Source organism: Pipistrellus kuhlii, unplaced genomic scaffold (assembly GCF_014108245.1).
Source record: "Pipistrellus kuhlii isolate mPipKuh1 unplaced genomic scaffold, mPipKuh1.p scaffold_m20_p_3, whole genome shotgun sequence".
NCBI classification, from domain to species: domain Eukaryota; kingdom Metazoa; phylum Chordata; class Mammalia; order Chiroptera; family Vespertilionidae; genus Pipistrellus; species Pipistrellus kuhlii.
In genome coordinates this window covers 6,926,677-6,947,931 of record NW_023425529.1, presented here as the reverse complement: position 1 = coordinate 6,947,931, position 21,255 = coordinate 6,926,677, and the positions used below count along the sequence as shown (strand labels likewise).

General features: G+C 47.0%; 1 protein-coding gene across 2 annotated transcripts in view; it reads left to right on the top strand.

Moving 5' to 3' along the window:
* Positions 1 to 21,255, top strand: part of RFX4 (regulatory factor X4) — a 118,391-nt gene that overhangs the window by 95,357 nt on the left and 1,779 nt on the right. The window contains exons 14-17 of one of the 2 annotated variants that reach the window (XM_036458231.2): positions 168 to 287; positions 599 to 760; positions 10,822 to 10,984; positions 12,862 to 13,000. In XM_036458231.2, coding sequence (XP_036314124.1) covers positions 168 to 287; positions 599 to 760; positions 10,822 to 10,984; positions 12,862 to 13,000 — 584 coding nt within the window. The remainder of the gene's footprint in view (positions 1 to 167; positions 288 to 598; positions 761 to 10,821; positions 10,985 to 12,861; positions 13,001 to 21,255) is intronic. The other variant, XM_036458232.2, reaches the window with a different exon arrangement.

Sequence of the window (21,255 nt, the reverse complement as noted above, 5' to 3'; positions counted from 1 at the left end):
TATACATTTAAAAAAAAAAGCAACCTCTGACATGAGATCATCGCTGAGTGGGGACTGAGAGTCAGAACAGATCTTCTGAGCACAGTGTAACTTGTGCTGCTGACCAGGCCGAGGGGCAGCTGTGTGCTGACCCAACTCACCCTTCTGTCTGGGTCTTCTCTCACCAGGGTCTTTTCACCTAATTCACTTGATGTTTGATGACTACGTGCTCTACCTGTTAGAATCCCTGCACTGTCAGGAGCGGGCCAATGAGCTCATGCGGGCCATGAAGGGAGAAGGAAGCACTGGTAAGCCAGCACTGCCCTGGACATTGCCCTACTTCGCAGTTTGATTTATGGCCTTACTTATGTGCTCTGTGGTTCTTTATTTAGCTCTGTACCCATGAGGATGTAGCTATGGCGAACAGGTCATGTGGCATGAACCTGGTCATGTCTTTTTTCTTTAGAATGGGCATATTGTATATGGACATTGCCTTGGGTGCCATGATGGTGATGGTAAAGCAGTGAAGGGCTTTAAGCAAAGGAGTGATAATGCAGAGTAGAAAGACAACTCGCCTTGACCTTTGGCTATAAGAACCCACCCTTTTCTCTACTCGTAGCAGAAGTCCAAGAAGAGATTATCTTGACAGATGCTGCCCCACCCACCCCTTCACCAGTGCCATCGTTTTCTCCAGCAAAATCGGCCACGTCCGTGGAAGTGCCACCTCCATCCTCCCCTGTCAGCAACCCATCCCCTGAGTACACTGGCCTCAGCACCACAGGTAATAAAAGGTCCCCATGGTTCTGAGTGGGGAGTTGACGTCTAAAGCAAAAACTTTCTGGATAAACATTCATCCCTCTAGCCCCACTCCCCAACACGGCCAAAAACCTGAGTATTTTCCTGGATTTATAGATGACTTGCAGTTATCCATTTGTACATATTCTTTAGGCTTCTGTTTTCAAGTTGGCAGATTAAGTACATGATAAAATTTCCACCCTTCCAAAATCTAAGCCACTAAAATGATTAAAATTATATAAAATATAAATTATATGCATGTATACAAGTCCTTCGGTTGTACAACCAATGGACACAAAACTCTGGGGAGGGAGGGTATTACGGGGGGGGGGCATTGGTATATGTACAAAAATAATTTAATAAAATTAATTAATTAATTAATTAATTAATACACAGACATTCTTGAAAACAAGACCCACAAATAGAGGCAGCTCTGGAAAGGGGTCAGACAGAAAGCCATCTATTAAGCATGACAACCATATTCAAGACATGGGAACGACAAGGTGCAAACTGGTGCTGGGGGGGTCCTTAGGGAAGGGGGAGGTTCTGGTCAGAGGTATCAAGGAAGACCTCACAAAGGAGGAGGATTTGAGCTGGAACTTGACTTTGACAAAGGTATGCAAAAGGACTTTCTGAGCAGAGACCAGCCGTCTTTTGATCAATTCCTTCCCCAAAGTTTCCTGTCTCCAGAACTGGAGCTCCTCAGAGAGGAAGCGGGCAGATGCTGAGGAGCCATAAAGTGCTGCCTCCTCTGCTCTCTGCCAGGGCAGGAACTTGCCAACAAGCTCAGTGGCCCTTTGTCAGGACCTGCTGAGGAGCCTGGATTCCTCAGAGAATCGAACAGTAGGGCTGTCAGTCACTGGCTTAAGATGGAGCTCTGATTTCACTTTGGGTACACAGCCAGAGAGGCTCTCCTCTTCTGTGGAAAGCTGGATTTTCTTTACACAGATGCACCTCAAATCATGTTTTGTTTCCTACTTTGAAGAGAAAGAACATGAGCCCCCCCTCCCTCCCTTCTCTCCTAGTGAGTTGTTGCGGTTCCTGCTTGGAGGGCTCAGGAAGAGGAATTAATTACAGCGAACAACTTTGTTCACTGGAAAAAAACAAGGGACGGAAACTGAAGCACTGATCACAGCTCTTCAGCTGCTGGGGGCGGGGGGAGGAGGGCACATCTTCCCAGACCAGAGTTATGGGGCAGCCACCCAAGTCCCTGCCTCACTAGGAGAGGAACCAGGGCAGTAAGAACCTGCCTCAGACCCTGCCCCCACCCGGGAGACACACATGCAAGTGAGTCAGTGATAACATCCTTACTAAGAAAATAAACAGGGAAATTATGCAAATAAAACAGTTCTGCATTGTGAAGCAGAAACAATTTGAGTGCTACCTGTCTTGCGTGTAGCAACATAACAAACAGAGCGTCTATGGAAACGGGCGCAGGCGTGTGGAGGGAGGCTTCTGGGGTCTCTTCCAAACCCTTATCCAGCCAGAGCCAGTCTGGCTTTCTTCCCAGCAATTTGGAGGTCGCGAGTAGGCAGGTGTGATAGTCAGAGCCACAGCAACACCATAAACATGTTCAGAGGTTTCTGGGCAATGTGTTCAAGAGTCATAAAAGTAGCTTCTTAGAAATACAAATGTGAACCAGGTTCTCTTCAGATGACTGTAACCTTTGAAGATTTTGGCACATTCCAGCTTTGTTCTCAGATACCTCCAGGGGGCATTAAAAATGTCATCCTACATAAAACCAGGTATAATATTTTTGCCGAGTACCACTTTTGAAATACTCCATCCATAAATTAGACTGGATGTTCGCATGTATTTGTGGTTCATGGTTTTGGAGGAAACATAAATATAATTTCCTAACAACATGTATGGTTTTATAGATATTACATTATAAAGCACAAATTATGTAGTGATGATATATACCAAAATAGTAGAAATGTATTATGGTAAGCTTCCTAAATTGGGGGATTTGTGTAATTTTTCATTAGGCAACACTGTAAATTGGGAAGCAATTATGCATCTTATAAAATGCATTTTCCATGTTCCTTTTTAAAAAGGTTAACTCAGCATATAGTTTCCGCGCCCAGTTAATTTTTATTTCCATCTTAAAATTATTGCTTGTTTATATATCATTGCTTTCCAAAAAGGATCTGAAGTGTTAACAGAAAAAAATAAAACAAAACCAATTTTTTAAAAAGGGCCCAAACCAGAAAGCAAGAAATAAAGAAGTGGGTAAAACAAAATAAAACCCTTGGCTAAAACAGTTTTTAATGCCTTAGGTGAGATTTTTATGTGATCTCGTGATTTAGTTGGGTGTCTAGCCCATTCTGAATGACAGTGCTCGGATGATGGACATATGAAGTCTGACTTATTGAGAGTCAAGGCCAGTCAGGTGTCTGTAATTCTTCCACAAATCAGTCTCACTTTTGACGGACACTTCATTTCTCAGCTATGAGAAAGAGAACTGAATTATGTCTGCTTGGTTTAGCATAAAGAGAAAATCAATTCATTGCACAAACCTTCTTGGAATCTTTTTTAAATCCTCACCTGAGGATATGTTTTTATTTATTTTAGAGAGTAGAGGGAGGGAGGGAATTGGGAGGGAGGGACGGAGGGAAGAATGGAGAGAAAGGAGTGTGAGAAATATCCATCAATTGACAGATCGAACCCACAATCTAGGTATGTGCCCTGACTGGGAATCAAATCCAAAGCCTTTTGGTGCATGGGATGACTCTCCAACCAAAGGAGCCACCGTTCCAGGGCTCCTTTGTATCTTTTTCATACAAGGATTAGTGAATACAAAGTAGTAGAGATTAGGAGTTAGGACTCACTAGGAGTACAGCCATTTTGCTTCCCTATATCTAGATCTGTGTCCACACCTGTATACATATATTATTTCTAAGTCTGTTTTCTTAAGACTATATTTAGTAATTGCTTTTAAAAGGGAGAAAAATGAAAGGGGAAGGAAGGGAATATCAGGCACCAAAAACTGAACCCGAGGCATGGCTAATTTCAATTGGGCATGTTCAAGTCTATGGTAACGCCATGGTAAAGATGGTCAATGTTCCACTTCAGCAAATTTCCACAAGCAGATAGCTATGATTCTCATATTACATCCTTTCCCCCCCTCCTAACCTTGTGAGCTTACCACTGCCCTCATGGCTCAGCAAAGTTCAGAAATTATAACTTTCTTTAAGCAAAATTGGCTCTTTTCCTCCTCGGGAGTGTGGCAGGTGATACCAAATTGCCCTGCCCACTTAACATGGCATGGGGCTGCAATTCTTTAAAGTCACTTAAAGCAAAATGTGAAGATCCCACTCTGTCCGGGTCAGGCCACCAAAGGGTTCTAAGACCTTGTTTATGATGTCATTTTAAGTATTCCCTCCTTCAACAATGACAATAAAAGTTAACTATTAAACTCATGTTTTCTCCTTCCCAACATGGGTTCCCTACAACACAAAACCAGCAAATTAAACCACTGAGATGCTAGGATGCATAAAGAAATAAAGCAAGTTCCTCATAAATGGCCCTAACTGTAGAACATCTGGCCTGCCCAGCTGCGTTTTCTCTACTTCAGTGGAGGGTTAACAAAGATAACTGGCCCCTAGTCTTTCCAAATAACAAAAGCTCAGTTATTCTGAGGGCAGCTACACTGAGTGGGGTATGCCGGACACTGTGGCCCCACCTCTCAGCCCTCGATGACTCATCGCAGAACTTCCTCCTCCTCTGTCCCTGCTGCCTCCTTTTCTTTAAAGGAATGAAATAAGGAAATGTAAGCTGGGATTAAAAATAGGTAGTTAATCTGCTCTTGACTTCATACCATCAGGGTCTTGGCTTGGTGTTGGCACCTTGGGGTTTGCTCATCCATTCATTTGTTCATTCCCTGTACTTTGTGTCTAATCTGTGCCATGACCTGGGGGTCCGGAAGTGAGGAAAACAGGCATGGCCCCTGTTCTCATGATACTTATACTCTAGTGCAGGGGTGGGGAACATCTGGCTGCAGGTTGTAGAAGGCCTGTAGAATCATATGGGCTGGCCCTGCCAAGGCAACTGTAGGCAGGACTCGAAATTCAATAAATCTAGGAGTGTTTTTTTATAGCAACATAAATTTATATTAAGTGAATTATATTAAAGTGAACAATGTTATAAATATCTAAATGGCCCTTACCCCACTCCTATTCTAGTGGGTAAGATAATCAGTGCAGAAATAAACTACCAAGTAAATACAATATATAACTTCAAATGTCATAATGAAAATAATAGTATGCTATGAAATGGTATAAAATGGGGACCCACCTTAGCTGTTTGTCAGATAATGCCTCCCTGAAGAGGTAACAAGGAGCCAGGCAGGTTGGGGGAGGAAAAGAACGTTTGGGGTAGTAGGAACAGCATATGCCCAGGCCCAAGGCAAACAAGCCTGGCAGGTGAGGACTGACTAGTGTCTGGGAAGAGGGGAGAGTGGCAGGAGAGGAGCTGCAGAGGCAGGCGAGGCCAGACCATGAATCAGCATCTCTCTGGGAATAGATTGGTTTGCTGCCCCGGCTCAATTCTGTTCATTAGAGTTTGGCCATGGAACTATTGATTAAGTTTAATTCAGATGAGTTTTTCCACTTCAGCAAGAATTCTCCTTAAGTACAATTATATTGAGGAGAGCTGATAGCCAATGGGATGGAGATGTGTGTGTGTGTGTGTGTGTGTGTGTGTGTATGCCTAAGTGACTATTACGACTGTGTTGCTATGAGGTGCACTGACCATAAAGGGGCAGAAACTCAACACAGGAGCTGCCCCCTGGTGGTCAGTGCACTCCCACAGTCAACCTCCCATCCTGGCCAACCTCCTGTGGTCCCTCCCCCCAGCCAGCCATGATGGGCCTGATCACCAGGCCAAGGGACGCCACCTGTGCACGAATTCGTGCACTAGGCCTTTAGTGAATACTTTCTTTCCCTGTCTCCATCTTGAATATTACATGAAATGCTTATTTAATATCAAATATTGTCAAGCACACTGTTCAAATGGAACTTCTTGTGATGATAGAAACATTTTTAATCTGAGCTGTCTAAAACAGTAGACACTAACAGCATGTGGCTACTGAGCACTTGAAATGTGGCTTGCACAACTAAAAAAACCTGGATATTTAATTGCATTTAAATTTAAATACCCACCGATGGCTAGTGGCTACTGTTTTAGGGCAGAGCAGCTCTAGAGTCTGGACATACTTAAAGGGGCTTATTTCCCAGGAAGGTACTAACAAAAGGCTAGGTTAGCTCAAAACCTGAGCACCATCTGGGATGGTTCACAGAATCCTAGTGGGAAAAGGGTTTTCAAACAATTTAGCCCAAGATCTGAAGGAAGTGCTTGGCCAGAGAGCCTGGGAAATAGTCTAAATTTTCACCAGTATGCATCAGCCTCTCAACTTCTGACTTTTAATGGCCCTCAACATGCAGGGTGCGTGGCAGGGGGCAGTGTGTTGCGGAGCCTTGCCACTCAGTGTGGTCCATGAACCAGCAGCATTGTCATAATTGGGAAGCTTGTTAAAAATGCAGACTCTCAACCTCCCGAATCAGAATCTGCATTATAACAAGAATGCCAGGGATTCAAATGCACATTCAACTGTTAGAATAGGTGGTTGTGGAAAGGCATTGGAGCTGGGCAGGTCTGGGTTCAAATCCCACTTCTGCCACTTAACTGAGAAAGTCTTAGGTCTCAATGTTCTCACTTCAAAAGGAAGGTAATACTTACTGAAAAGATTATTGTGAAGGTTCAATGAGTTGATGTATAAAAAGAAACTAGCATGAGGTCTGGTTTATGTTGGATGACCAATCAATCATTCATTTATTCAACAATCATTACTGACTGCCTATTATATTCCAAGCACCCTTTCTGTCCTGTGTTTAAAACCCCTTCCAGAAAAATAATATTGGGGGAATAAAATGTTTTATTGAGAATGGAAAGGAAAGAAAATATTCCTCTCTAGCAATTTCAATACTGTAACACGGACAACTTTTCTTTATAGGATTCTCAAAAATCAAGGGCTCCCAGCGCTGTCCTTAGACTTTCAAACGGGGGTAGAGGAATGGGGAGGGGGAAAGAAGAGACAGCAAGGGAGTTAGACAACTAGAAAAGGTCTGTTATGGTTTTACCAGCAAATGAAAAGCAATTAGAGCTGTCTTAAAAATGAAGCCCAGACTGTTTACGGCACAGGTTTTCTTTCATTAGCTTCCTAAAGAAAGAAGCAGCGGCAGTTCTCACTGGAGGTCCCACGGGTAGGAAGGGGAGAGCGAGGGGTGTTCTTTTCTGCTCCCCTGGCAGAAAGGGTTTCTCACCCAAGCCAGTAGGTGTTAATCTGCTTAAGCCTGCCTGAGTGGGTCTGTTAGGTTGCTGGCACATGGCCATTTAGGGGTTTTGTTTCCCAGGCCACAGGAGCCCATTTTTCCAAGCGTTCCACTAGCTTTGTGTTTGATAATGTCTGTTTCTAGAAGCTTTTCCTCCTTCAACAACAAATTCAATAGAACAGAAGTTTACTGAACATCTACTCTTCGGCAGACCCCTCTGTTGGGGATACAGAGATGAATATGGAACATTTGCTGTGCTCCAGGAGCTCACGAAAAAGTAACTTCTGCTGCTTTCTCTAGGTGACGGCTGTTATCACGCCACTTCCTACTGCTGGGGGTGGGGAGGGGAAGGGAGAGGAGAGAAAATCCTCTGGTCCCTTCGCTGCCCCCTGTCAAGCCCCACTGACCTCACTGTGCTCTCCTGAGGTCCCAGGGGCTTCAAGGGTTAATTACTTGCTGGATGTGGCTGGTTCATTGTTCTCGCAAACTTCTACCCCCCTCCAGTTCCATTCCCAGTTGTATATAAAATTTGCTTAACATAGTTTAATATTTTTCTTTTCACAGAGGCAATACACATTCATTATAGGGGGAAAAAAGACAAGCAAAATGAAGAAAAAATTTAAAGCCACCCTCAATCCTACCACTTGAAGATAACATGTTTTAATAAAAATTATAACAGTAATTTTGTAGGTAGTTCAAAACATAGAGGAGAGTTGCCACGCAAAATTCAATCACCGAGGACATGATCATGTTGGGGTTTCCCTCCCGGTCTTCTCGCAGGTATTATAAATAATGCCTCACGCACAGTCCGCTGCAGTCATCTTCTGGAGGAAAAATACCGTGTAGAGGTGGAAAGGAGTACTTTTAGCCATATTGGCAGATAAGGCTCCAGACATTTTACAGAAAACCCTGGTAGAAGTTTGCTGTCATTAGCTGAATTATTGCTGCTGATCAAATATTTCATCCCTGGTGACAGAATCTGACCCAAGAAACTTGTCTTTCTTCCTTGCAACCTGAAATGGGAAATATAGAGATTTCTACATTAAGCAAGTCTGACATAAGAATACTTGAATTCATGAAGAGTGCTTGCTCATCATTAAAAGCCTACCCTGTGCCAAGCTCTGACATGCTATCTCAGTTAATCCTCACAATAGTCCTTCAAGATAGATGTTGTTATCCCCATTTTGCAGATAATGTAAGGAAGGCTCATAAAATGTAAGAGGCTTACCAGGAGCTTACACACAGTCCCTGGCAGAACTAGGACCCAGAGTACAGAGACATTATGGTAGAGTTAGTGGGAAGTGTGAGGCGACCAGGTTCAGAGGCCCAGTGGGCCGCCCACTCACTGTGGGGCCTCGGGCACGTTTAACATACTGCATTCCCCTGAACGGGTCTTTTGTGTGACATCAGTAGCCTGCAAGTAGTGTCGGCATAAGGAATCATCCTAACAGTCCAAGACATGGAGTCCATTGTAAGGGCGTGTGAAAGAAACTCCTGTGTGCGCTAAGTTCCAAGGACAGTATTCTCCTGAGTGATTTGTTTCTGATCCTGGGCTCCTAGCCTTTATAGCAAGCACTTCCCCTGGAAAACTCCGAGCCAAGTTTAAGGCCCACCTAGAAAGAATCTGGACCTTCAGGGTGTGCATGTTTCATCTCATTCCTGATTGCACTTTTTGCTCCAGTTTTGTTTTAACTTCTTCTTTCACTTCCTGGGGAGGTATTATTTCTTTTGAGGGAGTCTGTAAGTAACGTAGCACAGTACCTGGCCTATATTAGATGCTCAATAAATGGTGTCTCCTTTCACGCTCTTGGATTGTATCTGTGTCACTTCATAAAAAAAGAAAGGCATTATTTGCATTCCAAAAGATTCTCTAATTTACAGGAGGGTTCAATAGAAACTTCTTTTAATAATAAACATGTGTATTTAGAATAGGGTGCTATTTTCACAGACCTTTCAGGGGGACTCCTTACTGGGTCTCTGTCATGTAACTAGTGCAGTGCTGACCTTCTGGCTCTTCCCTTCCCCCTGCCTTGTCAGGGCAGCTGCTCTCATGTGCTATTTGCATAGTGTTTAGAATGGAATGGATGGCATTTTTTAAATGAAAACCTTTTATCTTTCCAGAGGAATTTTAAGATAGAAGTGATCTGTTGCAGAACATACAGAATTAGTGAAGCAAATTTTCTATTTTACTTCTTTAAAAAAAAATACTTTGTCACTTTATTTACTTATTTATTTATTTTGAGAGAGAGAGAGAGAGAGAGAGAGAGAGAGAGAGAGAGAGAGAGAGAGAGGAAGGCAGAAGGAGAGAGAGAGAAAAAAACATTGATATGGGAACAAAACTGCCTCCTGCATGCCCCCTAGCAGAAACAGCCCACAATCCAGGCCGGGAATCAAATTGTGGCCTTTCAGTTACAGGATGAAACCCACCCAACTGAGCTACAACCAGCCAGGGCTTCTCTTCTACTTCTTAAAACTGGCCTCCGAATTATTTAGTTTTTCATGTGTCTACACAGAGGAGTTGAATCCTATTCCCTCAACCTTCTAAAATAGGCTTGATTCTTTTCACTATGTCAGCATTCTACACTTTATCAGAAATTAATTTGATGAGTTTATTGTCCAGTTATTATAAGTTTATTAAATAGCATAAGCTTATTTATTATCAGTTATTTCTTAAATTACCATTTTTAAATTCTAAACATCTCATAAAATTCTTAAGCATCTTGAGTGTTTTTAATTTTGTCAATTTCTTTTCTCAGTCCCTAGCACTTTCCAGGTATCCAATTAAAAAATAAATTAGTGGAATTAACAATATGTATGGAATAGGTCATGGTAAGGGTCACTGTCTAATAATCTTCAAAAAGACCTGGGCAAGCAGAGCTCAATAATCTACTTATGTTTGCTTAAAGCAATTTGTTGGATCCTTAACACCTGTTGAGTTGAACGTTGAGAATTTATTTTGCTAGGCCTGTCTGAGCTACATTGCCCCAAGATTTCTTTTGTTCTCTCTCCTTCCCTCCCTCCCTTTCTTCCTATCTTTCCTTTCCCATTTCTTCCTTTTAAAAACTTTAGTGAAAGCCTTTTGGCCTCCAGGCTCTATGCTAAACACTGGGGGAGCCAATGGTGGAAAAAATAGAGAAGGTCCCTACCCTCATGGAGTTTATAGTCTGGGGTTGAGGAGTGGGAAGGATAGGCATTAATCAAATCACATTCACTAATGGATATAGGATTACAAATTGTGGTAGGCGCCATCAAGGACTGTTAGTGCAGTGTGGGATCTGACCCGGTCTGGGGTTAGGAAATGGCTTCTCTCTATTGAGATATGAAGGAAGGAAGCATGAGGGTTCTGGGTTGCAGAAAAGAGCATGTGTAAAGGTCCTGTGGTGCTGGGAATTGTGGTACTCTGGGGGGAAAAGGAAAGAAAGGTATTATGCCTAGATCAGATAGAACAAAAGTGGCAGAGGAGGTAGGGGAAGCTTCTGGTGAGGTCAGGGGACCAGAAAGACATATGCTTTGTAAATATTTTGGCTTTCAGGTCAAGAAAGCCAAATGAAGAAAAAATTTAAAGCCATCCTCAATCCTCAATCCGACCACTTGAAGATAATCTGTTTTAATAAAAATTTAAAAAAAAAAAAAATTAAGCCCTGAAGTGCTCTAAGGAAGAGCTGGCAGTGCGAGAGCTGTACTAGGACTGATGCGTCTTGATTTGTCTCTGCAGGACCGATGCAGTCATACACGTGGTCTCTAACCTACACGGTGACGACAGCGGCGGGGTCCCCCGCTGAAAACTCCCAGCAGCTCCCCTGTATGAGGAGCACTCATGTGCCTTCTTCCTCGGTCACACACAGGATACCAGTTTACCCTCACCGAGAAGAGCACGGGTAGGCGGCTTTCCTGGGTTATTGCCTCACTTTTAAATTTGACTTTAAAGGGCAGGGCTTACGTGGCAGCTGTTTTCTCAAAGGGCAGGAGGAGCGCCACCCTGTGTTTAGTTCTTCCTGTGCCCAGCCGTCCCCACCACGACCAGATGAGGCGACCCCACTTTATAGATGAGGGCGTTCAGACGTGGTTGGTGAAGTTCAGTTCCTCTGAGTCACACAGCTGGTAACCATGGAGTCCAGACTGAGCAGCTGTGTTCTTCCCTCTTGACTCCATTAAAGTCTCGGCTGCACACACCATTCAGCCATCCCTCGGTGGTTCCTTGTGCGCTCTGCAGCCTTAGAAAGCTTTCTGGCAGGTCCCAGTCTTTCATGACTACTCAGAGGAGGGCTCCCCACCTGAGAGCTGCAGGTCCCTGGAGGGTGGGGATTGTGAATGGGAATCCCTGTGGGTTCCAATGATGCTTTGGACCCTGAATAATTCAGTCATCCATTTTGCCTATATTGTACAATGAGGAATAAACTACAGATCCATTTAAAAGTGTGACCTGAGTCACAGTAGCTTTTTGCCACTATGCACTGTCTTTATCAAAAGACACTAATCTTACAGGGTCTGATGTGCAGTGATCTGAAAAACACTTACGGTGTTAAAAGGGCCCTTATCCTCAAGAGTGAGGCTCTGCTGTGTGGGTGCAGTGAGCCTCCCGAGCCAGGTTCCAACAGACCAGCTGTGGGGATACGGGAGGGGAGGAGGAGGAGGACCTCTCAGGTCCCTTCCTCAGAGTGGCGACCTGAGTATAGGCGCAGGCCTTGCTATTGGTGTACTTGAGCTAATTCCATTGGTTCAGGTGCCCCAGACCGATCTGTAGTGTAGTCATTGTTTTTCAAGTACTTCCTCACACATTTAGAATAGATATTAAAATTTATTTCAGAGAGCTTTTTTAAAAAGTTGATTTCAGAGATAAAGGGAGAAGGGAGAAAGAGAAACATCAATGATGAGAGAGAATCATTGATTGGCTGCCTCCTGCACACCCACTACTGGGGATGAAGCCTGCAACACAGGCATGTGTCCTTAATCAGAATTGAACCCAGGACCCTTCAGTCCTCAGGCCTACACTTTATCCACTAAGCCAAACCAGCAAGGCTCAGAGAGCCTTTTTATTCTGCAGGAAAGGTCGAAGACATCCACGTCATGTCAGCATCTTTGCTGTAAAATTATTCTTAAGAACAGTGATTAGAATATCCTCTGTGCACACAGGATTGTCTTTTTTATGGAGTGTCTTCACATGTGTGACCCTCCGAATAAGCGTGTGCAACATGTTCACAGGTGAGAGAAACGAGGCTGCGAGGAGCCCACGAGCCCAATATTCCGGAGCTGGAAGGTGGTGGGGCCGGGCTGAGAGCCGGGCTCCCTGAGGCCTGGTTGACCAGGCCATGGTGTTTTCTCCCAGGAGAGAGCGCCTGGAAGGTACCACGCCCTTCCGCATCATGGGGAAGCAGAGGCCTGAACAACACAAAAACATAAATCCCAAAGTAAACCCTTATTTTCCTATTTAACTTCAGAATATCATATGGGACTTTTTAAGACAACAGGAGTAGAGGTTTCCATCACTAATTATGTTTTGCTCAGGGCGAGCTTTTGTTCCCTGAGCACTTGCTGGGTGGTGAGGGAGATGTACCCAAGGGAGAAGGAAAATTAACCTGGGAGTTTACACCTACCACAACAGATCTACAGAGTGGAATGGTAAGAGGGCGGGGGGGGGGGGGGGGGGGAAATGGAAGAAAAAAAGGAAAAAGATAAGGTTGGTTTTTGAATACATCAAACTGATCTGTTCTTCCTGCTATTACTCATAATAGTCAATGTGTTTCATGCATTTTAGATACACAGGAAGCTATAACTATGGGAGCTATGGCAACCAGCATCCTCCGCCAATGCAGAGCCAGTACCCGGCCCTCCCTCCCGAGGCAGCCATCTCTGGACCACTCCACTACGCCCCTTACCCCAGGAGCTCTGCACAGGTGAGTCGGTGGCCCTGCTTGCTTGTTCAGGCCAGGTCTACTCATGTAACACAGTGAATAAGCATCTTCTGTCTACTGTGTGTGCAGCTGTGTGCCCCAGGAAAGGATAGTCTTTTCCTCAATGTCACCTCAGCCCTCCAGTGGCTGCCCATAGTGGGAGGCAACCACGTTCACGCTCCACTTTCTCTCACCCATGTACATGTGTGCGAACAGTTGTCTTTAGTTCCGCCCGCTCTCACCTCTCTGATCCCAGAATCCAGTTGGTTGCCATGCCTGTTGCCCCTTTTCGGGCAGCCCCATTCCGATTGGACCTCTCCTTTCATCAGCATCCTCCTGGGGCAGACCCTCAGCGAGTCATCAGGACTGTCATCTCAGCCTCCTTCTCACTGGCGCCTCGGTCTCCCACGCGTGCTCCTTTCAGTCCCACCACACAGTCTCACCCAGAGAGTCCTCCTGAGGTGGGCCCTTATCACATATCTCAGGCCACACCTTTCTCTTGGCTCTTACTGTCTAACCAGCCAAATTGACCCGCTGTGACCTGTGGGGATGGAAAAATGGTTGCACCTGTAACATCAGTGTTGGGCACTCGACTTGTCTTAGACACTTTCCGGTGCACTGGCCCCAGACACAGCTCGTTGCCAAGTCCACTCAATCCCACATTCTGTGTGTCTGCACCCCCACGGCCATTGCCTCACCTCAGGTCTTCATCTACGTGAGATGATGGCACAAGCCTACCCATTGGTCTCCATGTCGCTAAACTTGTCTTATCTCTGGTCTGTCCCCTACATTGCAGCTAAAGGAATCTTTGGGGGGAAACCCAGTTGGTCACAATAGTCTCTTTTGCCTGTCATCGCTTCAGAGTCTAGTTCAGTGCCTTAGCCTGTCTCTCAGATTCATTGCCATCAGCCTCTGCCTGCCTTTCTGGCCTATGAACGGCACCATCCCCATCCTTGCTTCAGGCAGGCCAGCCGTAGGCAGTCCCCAGGCCTGCGCTGAGGTGGCTTCCTCTGGCTGAGTCTGCCCCAGTCTCTTCACTGTTGTTCCGACAAGCATCTCATGGTCTGTGTGGCACTTACTGACACTCCCCACTCCCTTCCTCCGGGACTTCATTAGGCCCACTCCTCGGTACGTGCATGGCACCCTGGCTCTCCTCTGGAGGTAGCACTTCCCACACTGTGATCACTGACAACTTTCCGGACTCCCGCAGGAGACCCCGAAGCTCCTTGAAGGCAAACATTAAGTCTAGCCTCCCCCGGTCACAGGGCATGCGTCTGTCAGAAGGAACAGCTTGCTTTTACATGTGCCGAGCCCTTTGCACACCCTCACGGTAACCGCTGCAGGAAAGGGAGAGTCACTTGCCCGAGGATCTGAACCCAGGCAGTGTGGTCCAGCTGTTCAAGCTCTTAGGCATCACCCTCTGTTGCCTCTCAAATGTTGGCATTCTCTGGGCATTTCTGGAACAGATGAGCAGCAGGAGGAGGGGTCGGCATAAACCACCGTGTGGTGTGCCACGGGCACCCACTGGTTCTGCAGGTGTGGGGGCCATGGTAGGTTTGGGGGCCTGGGAGTGGCAAGGTGAGAGATGTGCTTAAGAAAGAGCTCTCACAGCAAGGACCAGAATGGGAGGGGCGCGCGCTGGTGGAGGCTGGGAGCTTTGCTCCCAAGCGCTTGCAGGGGTGGAGAAGCGAGATGGCAGGACGTGAGCCAGGGTGGAGGCTTTTGCTGTCATGGGGGGAGGGCCCGAGGAGAATGTATCCACAAACTGGGCACTCGGGGCACACAGGCATCTGTTTTGATTTCCATCTGAGGTACCAAGGGGAGCACTGGTATAATCCCCAGACAAACCAACAAGTGGATTCAGCTAAATCACCACCTGGGCACTCATCACAGGTTTCCAGCTGCGTCACACAGAGACGCCAGCTCCTCAGGGGCTGCTTCTCTCGGGAGCAGGAGCTGTGCTCCTCTCTGTAACGGAGCTGCTGTTACAGGCTGGGTCACCCTGGACACAGCATCAGAGGCTCATACACTCGTTTGTTCATTTGTTTATTCATTTCTCAAATGACTGTCAGGTGTCTACTATGTACCAAGCACTGCTCTAGCCTTGAGAATACACTGGAGAATGGACGGAAACGTGCCTGCTTTGGGAGAACTGACGCTCCTGCAGGAGACACTGGTCTAAGCCACAGTGGCAAGATCGATCTTACATTGTAAGCCACAGCTCCCGGCATTATCTTCCCTTTTACTTCACCCCCTCATCCCTCGAGCCTCCTTATGAAATTTATGCAGCTGGTTTTCTGGGTTGATATTTTTACAACCATTGCTATAAAAAACAAAAGAACAACAACAAAACAACACCAGGGTCTCTTAAAGGCCCACGTGGTCCCTGACGATCAAAGACAGGCCTGCAGCATCCGCTCCAGAAGCCACACCTTCCCCTCCTGGAGCACTGCCATTACCGGTGGCCCAAGTGAAGGGCCAGGACTTCATGAAAGCCCAGGGTGGAGCCCTCTGGGCCCAGTCTAGATATCCTGTGAGAGGTGGCAGGTCCTCGGCCAGCCTCTTCACCACCGTTCCCTGTGACCTTTAGACAAAGTCTGTGACAACCTCTGACCCCACCTCACAGCACACTGTGCGTTCTATGGGTTAGGCCTCAGTCTCCATTTAGAACACATGTGTCAAACACACGGCCCGCGGGCCAAATCCGTCCCGCCAGGCCTTGCAATGTGGCCCGCACCGCGCTGTCATCACTGCGCTCCACTGCGATTCCATCACAATGACAGTTTATGACTGTTCAGTAAACCATTCGGCCCGCGATTTAGGCTGGATTTTAGATTTTGGCCCCTTCTCTGATTGAGTTCGACACTCCTAATTTAGAAAGTGGGGTGGGGAGAAGTCCATGTATCATATCTGTGGCAGGCTGCTTCTATGGAAGGCACTCTCTAACGACAAAGAACTCTTTGTTTTGTTTTTCATTAACACTTATGCATCAAGCACTGTTTTAGGCACTTTCAAATGCACTTAATTATCATAGCAGCCTTTTCTCCAGTTCTTAAAGATGAGGAAACAGCTTCAGAAGGTAGTTTGCCTCAGGCCAGGCACCAGGAAATGACAAAGCATACCCCAATGCAAGTTCTCCAGCTCTCAAGCCCCCAGAGCCGAGCACTGTGTGTCTTGGAGGGTGGGAGGTAAATTCGAGGCTACTGCAACTATTCTCAGAAAGTTTCAAGTTTCCAAAGAGAAAAAGCATACACCCAATACCTTATGTCTTTCCTTTCCTGATTCTTTGGGTTAAGGTTGAGCATATGGGAGAAACCCAGTGCAAGGCTAATCAGTTTTAGGTTTTTTTAAAAATACGCTTTTCTTATTTTAGAAATGAAAACAGAGAGAGAGAGAGAGAGAGAGAGAGAAAAGAGAAACATTGATTGGCTATCTCTCACATGCACCCTGACCAGAGATAGAACTCACAACCTGACTGGTAATCGAACCTACGATCTTTTGGTTCATGGGACAGTATCAGCCAAGAAGGACTCACCCAGCCAGGGCCAGGGCTAATTAGTTTTAGCTTCCCAGAGCAGAAGTCCAACTGTTCCAATCTTGAGTACTGAAAATCACACTTCAGTATATCAGACTCACTGGAGAAAAGATCCGAGTTGAAGAATGATGGAATATGGTTACAGAATGCCATTGGTCGTCAGCTCAAGAGTAACTGGAAATGACTCCTGCCAGGTTTGCCTTAAAGAGCCATTTCAGTACACCTGTGACGTGCAATAATCATATACATCCCAGCAGTTATATGCTCAAAGCAACCTGTAGTCATTTGTTTTTTGAAATAAGAGTATGTGTGTCCCCTTGCTCATACTGCTGTTTTGCACAACACATGCTTGCTTTCTGGGTAATAGGAAGGGAAACCTCCAGCCCTTCTTGAATTCTCATAATTTCTGAAGGAGGGAGTCCAGATGAACTAGGCCTCACAGTGTAAGGTTTAAATTATTTCAGAAAAACACCCTGTTGCAAGGATGCTGTCCTTGTTCACATCAGAATAAGTGAACAAGGGATCTTATCAGCTGTACCTTCCTAGGTCCCCGTTCTCATGCCCAGCCCAAAAGAGAGAACAAACCAGACTCAGTACACAGCTATCAAATATTTCTGAGCCTCACTCCATTCACCTTCATGGAACCTCTACCCTCACCGCTGCCATGAATGTAGACTGGGAATGTAAACTTGAGCTCAAAAGCCATGTCATCAACCAGAAGCGGTGTGACAGAAATACACTTAGAGTGGCCTGGAGGGCCTCCTGTTACTTCCCATCCTGATGACAAGGGCCAGCCCTGCCCACCAGTCACAGCGCTCACAGAACCTTCAGGTCAGCCCGGGGCCTGTGGGTGCTCAATCTCAGAGCCCACTGACTGCCGCAGGGTGCTCTGCTTTGGGATAACATCCTGGGCCACAGGGAGTACAGATCAGCCAGCCAGTGGGGCATAAGATCCTGACTGCAGAGCCAGGCTTCCTGGGCTCACACCCCCGTTCTGCCTCCGATGAGCTCTGTGCACAAGAGCCTCATGTGAAAACTAGAGGTCATTCATAGGGTGGTTGTGAGCATTGAGTTAATAAAGGTAGAACGGGGCCTGGGTCAGTTAGCACTATTTGTGTGTATTACCACGATCCTTTGCTACTTTTTTGTAATTGTAGAATTAACATCTGCCTCTCTCACTACACCAGCTCTGTGAAGGCAGCAGGGCCAGTCCATCTTTTCCGACCATTGTATTCCCAGACCCCAGCACGGCTTGCCCCTTAGTGGGAACTCAATAATGAACGAACGAATAACTGGATCCTTACTTGGGTACTAAGTTGCTGCATGACCTCAAGCCAGTCATTTCCCCCCTCTTTGACCTCACTTCCCTGATCTGAAAGTGACGGCAGTAGGACCAGATGGTCGGTGCCTGCGGCTCTCCCTGTCATTAATAGACCATAATGTTATGATTTGAGGAAGAATATTAATAATAGTTCACATGTTCTGAACACTCACTACATGGGGGTACTAAGTGCTTCACATGTACATGTATTAACTCAATCCTGACCCTAAAAGCTCAGCAGATACGACTGTCTGGCAGAGATGTGGGGGGAGCTGTGCCCTCTTCCAGAGGAGACCAAGAGGAAGTCAGGGCGGGCCCTGGCAGCGCCTGGTGCGGTGAGAGCCGCCTTTCATAGGAAAACAGTTTGTGCTCCTGACTGGGCCACCTTTCACCCCTGGCTCAAGCAACTGCCCACTTGGTAAGGGTCAGGGATAAAGGGCTCATTCTTCCCTCTCCATGTGCAGGAAAGGCAGCCCTTGGTGTGGGGAGTCGTTTCTCAAAATAGAACGTCCTAATATGGTTCCAGAGGCCTGGAGGCAGGCACAGCTGAGGCAAACGTAGGCCTTGGCCATGTGACTGAACCTTTGACTGCTTATGTACACACTCACGCACGCACGCACGCACGCCCACAGCCACACCTCACACACCTCTCACGGGAGGAACTGGGCCTTAGCTCCATTTTAACATCAAGGACAGTAGCCTGTGATCTGGCCCAGAAAATAGTAACTTCCTGTTATGGGCCCTCAACAAAAAGCGCCTTTATTCCGGGCCGCGCTCTCAGGACCCAGGGTTTGTGCCCAGCCCGCTGGAGGACCCGGCACGAAACCGGATGTGAAGTGTGAGAGGTGAGGCGGTGCCACGGGCCCGCTGCACAAGAAGCCTCATTGGTGGCACTGGTGGCCAGGCGGCGGCGGGCTGCAGCCGCTTCTGTCAATGGGCTCTTCACCACGGGAAAGCGAGGCACTGACTCATTTGCAATTAGCTGACCTAACGGGACAGAATTTTCCAAGCCGGATTCTGTGGTAACAGGATTTTATTGTCACATTGGAGATATTTTGAGCCAGCCTCATTTCCAGGCAATTACTCTTTTGAGTCTGTGACACAACCCCTGGGCACAGCTGCATCGAGGGTCCTTGATCAGGCACAAAAGCCACACTCTCTCGGGTTCTGTGGGAAGGAGACTCCACGTCCGCACACAAGCCAAGGCAGCAGAGACGGTTGGAACCAGCGAGCAGAGGCTTGGTCAGAACTGCAGGACCCTGTGATCTGCAGGGGAGAGGTCAAGGTCAATGGGCTGCTTGTCCACGAAGGAGTGCTCTTCCTCTCTGTCATTCAGCTGTGGGCCAGGCGGACAGACGGAGGGGGGGTGGGCAGCGGGGCCCCAGGCCTCATTCATACACCAGCTCTGCCACTGGGTGGTGTGACTGTGGGCAGGATGCTTCGCCTCGGGCATTGCTTTTCTCATCTGTATGACACCGAGATGGATTATGGGATCCCTAAGGTTCTGTCTAGTGGTGACAACCCACCAAATAATGCATTACTCAGCAGAGACTTAGCACCTGCTAGATGCCGGGCATGATTCTAGATGTGGGAATATGGTGGCAGTCATGAGAAGGCCCTACGGGGGCTGAGAATGACAACATTCCGACCAGAACAGTGGAGGGTGGAGTGTTGAGCTTCTTGAGATAGGATGTCCAGAAAAGTCGCTCTGGGGAGGTGACATTTGAGCTAAAATCTGAAGCATGATCACAAGGCAGACGCACGGGAGCCTGGGGGTAGGGAAGGGTGGTGCAGCACATCCTGGGCAGAGGAGAGGCTGAGAGAAAATTCTCTGGAATGGGCACGAGCCGGGCGTGCCACAGGGATGAGCCAAGGAGGGCATCGTGAAAACAGACTGTCACGAGGAACAAGCAACCTTTCTGGAAAAAAACAAGACTATTTTGTAACATTTCTTAGTAGGAGCTGTTTAACACCTGGGGTCCTGTTTTACTGAGCAGGGCCCAGTCTGGCTGTGGCCTCTCTGGGCTGTAGTGTGGGTGCTGGGCAGGAATTCCCCTGCCGCACAGACAGCACCATGAGGCTCCTGCTCGGGGACCAGGTGCACTTCAGCATTATGAAAGCCTTGGTATGCTGTCAGTAGTCACCTTGGCAACAGCCCTGGTGCTGTCTCCTGTGAGTCCCCAGACACCACTATACCCCTCTCCCTCTTTTCTACCTGCTCCTTTTACTGTGAGGGGCTGCACTTTGCTCTGTAGGCGTGCTGTCCTTGGTACAGCAGACGCTCTCTACTAGATGTGGGACCCTCTCCTCCTCGACAGATGAATGGCTGGTCCTCTTTGCATTCCTGGGGCCTATCAGCCTCCCCCTGCTCCCGTTGGGCTCCCACTCAAAGAGGCAGAGCGGTCCCTTTGGCCCCAAGACTACCAGCAGCAGCCATTGTTGTCATGCCCCTTCTCCCGGCTGTCTAGGCTTCAGCCTGTCTGTCTCCCTCACAGGAGGCAGCCTCCCACCTAATCCCTCAGGGCTCCACTCTCCAACTGTCAGGGAAGACAGATGGGGAGCAGAAGAATTCACACACTCTCTCCCCTACTTGCAGTCCTTGCCATCCTTGTTGATGGCTCCTGTCCCTCTTGGGGTGGTCCTTAGCACAGCAAGGAAGTCTTTGGTGACTGGCCCACAAAGCGGTACCACCCTCTGATTGTACTGAAGGGCTTATTTGCATAGCTGTCTTGGGAACTGGAAAAAGGGTGAAGAAGAAGCACTTCAGAGACATTGCTCTTATTTCTAATTCTTTCTAGAACTGCTTCCCCACTTCTTACAGCTAGGAGCACCTGTTTTTCTGACCTACACAACCTCCCCTCCCTCTCAGTTGGCTCATCTTGGCTCCTTCCACATTCACACACACTGAGCCCAATTATTGCCACTTCCTGCTTGAGTCTCTTCCAGGATTCCAGTGACTGGAGACCAAAAAGATGTTCTTCAGATGATAGGCACTAATAATAACCTTTGAAGCTGTTAGCTTGCTTGCTTCCTCTTCAAAAGCCTGCTTTTAGGCTGCAGCTCATAATTGAATTCAATTGTAAAGTGCTATTTTTAATAATGTCTTTGTATTTCACTTGGCAGTACTGTTCTCTTGGGTTGATTGAGTGGGACCTATCACATCTCCATAACTAGTGATAAAACTCACAGCCATCCATCCACACATCCACATCAACTTGGACATGCTATTACTCGTGTTTGCGCGCACGCGCATGCGCTCGCGCGCGCGCTCGCTCTCTCTCTCTCTCTCTCTCTCTCTCTCTCCCCCCCCCCCTTCTCTCTCCCCCACTTTATATCATTTCTATATTCCAGTAGGGCTATTACTTCTTTGGGGTTTGACTTCCCAAGTCATTTTATATTGAG